The sequence below is a fragment of the Hordeum vulgare genome, chromosome 4H, assembly GCF_904849725.1.
Source record: "Hordeum vulgare subsp. vulgare chromosome 4H, MorexV3_pseudomolecules_assembly, whole genome shotgun sequence".
Taxonomy (NCBI): Eukaryota; Viridiplantae; Streptophyta; class Magnoliopsida; order Poales; family Poaceae; genus Hordeum; species Hordeum vulgare.
This window is the reverse complement of record NC_058521.1, coordinates 547,896,562-547,901,907: the sequence shown is the minus strand read 5'-3', so window position 1 is coordinate 547,901,907 and position 5,346 is coordinate 547,896,562. Positions and strand designations below refer to the sequence as shown.

Below are 5,346 nucleotides of genomic sequence, written 5' to 3'. Positions count from 1 at the left end.
TGGATTTCTCGTGTCGAGATCTTCAAAACTAACACCCATGTTGATAGATTTTGAAGAACTTTTTTCAGAAAAGAAAGGACCAAAAAATCATGCTTCACGTGATAGAAAAAACAAGAAACACATTTTTTCGCATTTTTCCCCTTCTCGAGAGGCACGATCGTGCCTCTCACGAAGGCAAAATTGTGCCCCTCACGGAAGAAAAATCACGGCTCTCTCGAAAAAAACGCATATTTCCTTTCTGAAAGGCACGAGCATGATTGTCACAAAGACAAAACCGTACCTCTCGCTGAAGCAAAATCGTGTCTCTTGCAAAAAAATAATAATAATCAAAAACACGTTTTTTCCCTTTCCGAGAGGTATGACCGTGCTTCTTGCGGAAGCAAACGTGACTCTCGCGGAAGCAAAACCGTGCCTCTTGCCAAAAAAAAACATGTTTTACCCTTTTCGAGAGGCACGGTCGTGCCTCTCGCGGAAGCAAAACCGTGTCTCTCGCAAAAAAAAAAACAGAAACACGTTTTTTTTTTCGTTTCCGAGAGGCACGGTCATGCCTCTCACAGAGGCAAAAACATGTCTCTCGCAAAAACAAAACCGTGCCTCTCGTGAAAAAAACAAAAAACGTGTTTTTTCGCAAAAACTCTTTGAGAGACTCCAGAAGGAGCGATCGTTAACTAGTGACTCATGAATAGTTGCGCGAGATCAGTGAGACGTATAATTGGACCGAAACCGAATTGTTTTGAGCTGGATGAAAATTAGCAATTCTGGAAGAAAGGAAACACGGTCACAAGGGGATTGCTCATGAATTAGCCTGGAGATGTAGCCATCAGGCAGGTCATTGCTTCACGGGAGTACCAGCTACCCACACTGTTATGGTTAATTTGTCCCAATCGCACCTACCAAATGCTGAGATCATAGCCTCATGTTGTCAACACTGGCATGGAGATATTTGTCGAGTCTTTTAGTAAAAGGAAAGGAAAAGCGGAGTAGTAGAGTGGTGTTTAATTCTAACCTACTCCTTGGCCTTTTAATTATCTATCGGGCATACCCTATAAAGTTGTTTTAGCAACCTAATAAAACTTCAAAAGAGGTGTTCCATCGCCAAAGTTATGTGGCAGATATGCTTTGCATTTACTATCTTTTTATGCACATAAACCCCCAAAATAACGGTTACAATGCTTTGCAATTATGTACACACAAAAGCTGACTTAATTGGTTATTATTCTTTACACTTTCCTTCAAAAACATAAGGAAAAGAAAGAAAGAAAGGAAGAAATGATCAAACCACATTGTGGCAGGTAAGGCTTGGTTTCCATTGGACCTGCCTGTTCTCCACCCACGCCAAGAATCTGTAAACCTTCCCAAATACACACAGGAACACCAGCCCGGCGACGACCCCGTACACGGCCACGCTCGCCGCGGCGCCCTCGGCGAGCACCCAGCCGGCGAGGTATACGGCGTCGCCGGACACGAAAAGCCAGCTCGCGATCTCCAGCGCCGACCGCGTCCACGCGCTCAGCCGCTCCTCGCCGTAGATCCGGCACACCATCCTGGAGCAGAGCGCGAAGATGATGGACAGCGCTGTCTTGGACAGGCCCCGGTAGAGCACCGTCCGTCCGCCCACCACCAGAGGCTCCATCCGGCAGAGGCAGGTGGCGCACTTGCCGGAGAACCGCGACCAGCGGAGCGCATCCGTGCCCGTGTAGTAGGGCAGCACGACGGCGTCCAGGTACAGGCTCGCGTGCAGGATCCCGGACACGGTGGACGCCTCGAGCACGGCGTAGCGCACGTCGCCGTCGGCCTCGTTCCGGAACGCCAGCGCCGACGCCTGCAGCGTGAGCAGCAATGCCGGGCCGAGCCGCGCGAGCGGGAAGACGGCGTTGATCCGCTGCCCCTTGGCGAGGACCAGCAGCACCAGCGGCATCAAGAAGGGCCCCGACGGCACCAGGTACTTCCGCTTGATCCTCCCGACGCCACCGGCCGAGCTGCTGCCGCCGCCAGCCCTGACGATCTCTGCCACGGTGAAGGCCACAGCGGACAGGAGGCAGTAAACGGCCAAAACGGCGACGAGGACGCCGACGGCAGCCGAGTAGTCGCCCGGGTAGGAGCTGTCGCAGTAGTAGTGGTAAGGGCAGGTGATGAGGTCGGTGGTCTCCTCCAGCTGCCACCTGGTGCACTTGACGATCTGCCTCGTGATGTTGCTTCCATGGCCGCTCCACGCGCTCGTCGCCACCGCCGCCGCCTTGCCGCCGCCCCCTAGAACAGACAGCACCTGATCGTACGACATGGCCGCCCCCGGATCAACCAACAAAGTCCTAATGATACGACAATGATGCTACCCTTCTCCTCTGCCTTGACCTTCGGCTGCTGCTAACAGCACTGTGCATTCTGCATCGAGGTGGCTAATGATGGCTTCTCCGCAGGAGCTCACTCGTCTTATGGTTATGGATCCCCGGTGCCATGCGCTCCGCCTCATGGATGTTGGTGTGGTGCTCATGTTGCTTGCAGAGTGTGAGATGGGGATGGTTTAGCCGATGGGCCCCGTGTACCTAGCATCTGATGGAGACAAGAAAGATAGACACGAGATGATTTTTGAGGCTCGTCAGCGAGCAGGGAGATAAACAATGTGCAGCGGTAGGGGTAACTTGTTGGTGAATGGATCGTGAATCGGCCAAAAATTCGGCTTAAAGAAACAAAATCAGTTCCTGATGGCTTCCTGACAGAGACACGTCAACTCAAAGGCGTTGCGTATGGTCACCGACAGGTCACATTTCCCCCCATGAGAGCGCGTGAGAATGAGACCTCGAGGTTCTGAAAAGTTAACGTACACTGCGAGCGGGATTGGCACGCATTTGGTCGCACCAGAGGAATGTTGGTTACCACAGTTTTTCCCCAAAACTGCCGTGCCTCGTGCCGTCGTTCCGACTAGAGTTATATGCTCTCTGATTTCAGTTCCAGTAAATGAGTTACTCCTGGCGATGGACGTTCTGACTTTGTTTGTGAGACACTAGTAGGTGGGAGCACTTGTTTAACTGTACCAATAGTTTGTTGTGGGATTTGGTGGCCACCGCGTCATCATTGTTGCGCTTTTTTTTCTGGATAACTATTGCACATTATTGATCAAGTAGGGCTTGTACAAAGTAAAAGTCTTTTTTTTTTCATTTTGCTCAAAAGTACACCAATTTAACTAATCTTTCATTTTTCATAGTCTAATGCCATTTTGCACTGTCAAATTTCTACTAATTTGCTGCAAGGAACAGGCTGACTAAGCAATTTAGTTTTAAGGATTGCTTTTTGTTAGAGCATATTTCTCCGTATGCGGTTTTCGTAATTGATGACAATCCTTATGGACTAATAATTACATTGAGTTATATTCGAAGGATTTGTCCATAGGCACTTCTCGAAGTCCATCTATTGGTTTCAAGGAGTTTATATGATAATCAAGGTGGTATTCAAAGTATTATCCAAAGATTGGTCATAAAGACACAAGATTGATCAAGACTAAGCAAAGAGTAAATCAAGATGATCAACACATAGTGTACAAGATGTACCGAGAGAGATCAAGTGATCCTATGGTATGGTAAGCATTGTCCATAACGCTTTTGTGTACTAACCCATGGTCTTCGTGAGAGTTCTATGTGGGGTTAGGTGTGTTTCCACGGGTTTGCGTCAAGAGAAAGATCCCATTCAACCTATGAAGGATGACATCAAGTGGTGATCGTCATCAAGATTATGGTGTGCAAGTTTAAGTGGAGCATCACGAAGATATCATGCTTGAAGCTTGCCGTCCATTGTGGTGGCAATGGACTTGTGAAGATGTATTGAAGAGTGGCTCACCCATAGTGAGTATGGGGGAGAAATCAACTAGTCTTCATCAAACCAAGGCAATCAAGAAAGGTGGTCCATCTTGAGGAAGCCAAGATCATCGTCATCTAGCTCAAGAGGACTAGGTGCTAGGTATAGGTTTTCCCTTGATAGGTTTTTCTATTTTAGGATAAATTGTCGTACTCTCAAGGGGGGCTCTCAAGTGAGTAGCTTGATCGTATCGTTCGTTGAGAGCTCAAATCATTTGCATCCTTGCATCATATTTCTTGGTTCTTGTTTGGTGTTTCTCTTTGTGAGTTTTAGAGCTTATGGGCATATTCATGACAAGCTCGAGTTCATCGAAAACGGAGTCCGTATGCATCTTCAATGATGTTTTCTATGTTGGAAGTTTTTGCCGGTTCTTCATTCATAGAGGTCTCACATCTCTATATCATTAGCATTTTCATAACTGCATGTTCTTAACAGCGGACGTAGTTCTTTGTCGGTTCTTCATTCATAGAGATCTCACATCTCTATACCACGGTAGTACCGCTTGGGCGATACTTTCGTTGTATAAAGAGCAGACGTAGTTCTTTACCACCGCCCTCAGGCGGTAGTACCGCAACCATGTTCGGTACTACCGTGTCAGACTTTTTCACAGCCGTAGCCTCAACGGAGGTAGACAGGAAAGTAGTTTTTTTACTTCTGTGGCAGTTGGATTCTACCATGCGGTAGTACCGTAAGGGCGCGCTGTAGTACCGCTCTGACGGTTCTATCGCTCGTTGCCCTGTGCAGTAGTTCCTCCCTCTGCCACCACCGTGCGTGAGGTAGTACCGCACCGGCAGCGATAGTACCGCTTTGCTCGGGCTGAAAGTGGGGTAACGGGTAGATTCTTTCCCCCACTATATAAAGGGGCTCTTTTTCCCCATTTGATCTTATCCATCCGTTGAGCTCGTGTTCTTCCCCCATTATTGACCTTCTTAGAGCTTGCTAACTCTCAATCCCCCCAATGATTCTTGCTAGTTTTTGAGGGAAAAGAGAGAGGAGATCTAGATCCACATCTCCGCCAATCACTTTCTCCTCTATGTGAGGGGAACCCCTTGGATCTTGATCTTGGAGTTCTTTGTGAGCTCCTTGTTCTTCCTCTCATATTTCTCCATAGCTTTTGTTGTTGCGGAGGGATTTGAGTGTGAGGGACTTGACCACTTTGTGTGTTCTTGCCATTGCATTAGTTGCATCGGTTTGAGTTCTCCACGGTGATACGTGGAAGTGAGAAGTTGAGAAGCTTATTACCCTTTGGTACTTGGTACCCTAGAGATTGTTCTGCATGGATGCTTTGGCTTCCTAGAAGCTTGGTGGTGCCTCGGATCTCAATCATTGTGGTGTAAAGCTCCGGGCAAGCGTCAGGGTCTCCAATTAATTTGTGGAGATTGCCCCGAGCATTTGTGGTCACCTCGAAGCCATATGCCATTGTGGTGAAGCTTCGTGGTGTTGTTGGGAGCCTCCAATTAAGTTGTGGAGATTGCCCCAACCTTGTTTGTACAGGTT

The 5,346-nt window shown here is 48.2% G+C and overlaps 1 protein-coding gene across 1 annotated transcript; it reads right to left on the bottom strand.

Moving 5' to 3' along the window:
• Positions 1-1,180: 1,180 nt before the first annotated feature.
• Positions 1,181-3,093, bottom strand: LOC123446912. Its single transcript, XM_045123458.1, has one exon. The coding sequence runs from the start codon at positions 2,279-2,281 to the stop codon at positions 1,274-1,276; it is 1,008 nt and encodes a 335-aa protein (XP_044979393.1). The 5' UTR covers positions 2,282-3,093; the 3' UTR covers positions 1,181-1,273.
• Between the last annotated feature and the right edge of the window lie 2,253 nt (positions 3,094-5,346).

Excerpts from the sequence above, each read along its gene's own strand:
- LOC123446912 (XM_045123458.1), bottom strand. The coding sequence starts at position 2,281 with ATGTCGTACGATCAGGTGCTGTCTGTTCTAGGGGGCGGCGGCAAGGCG.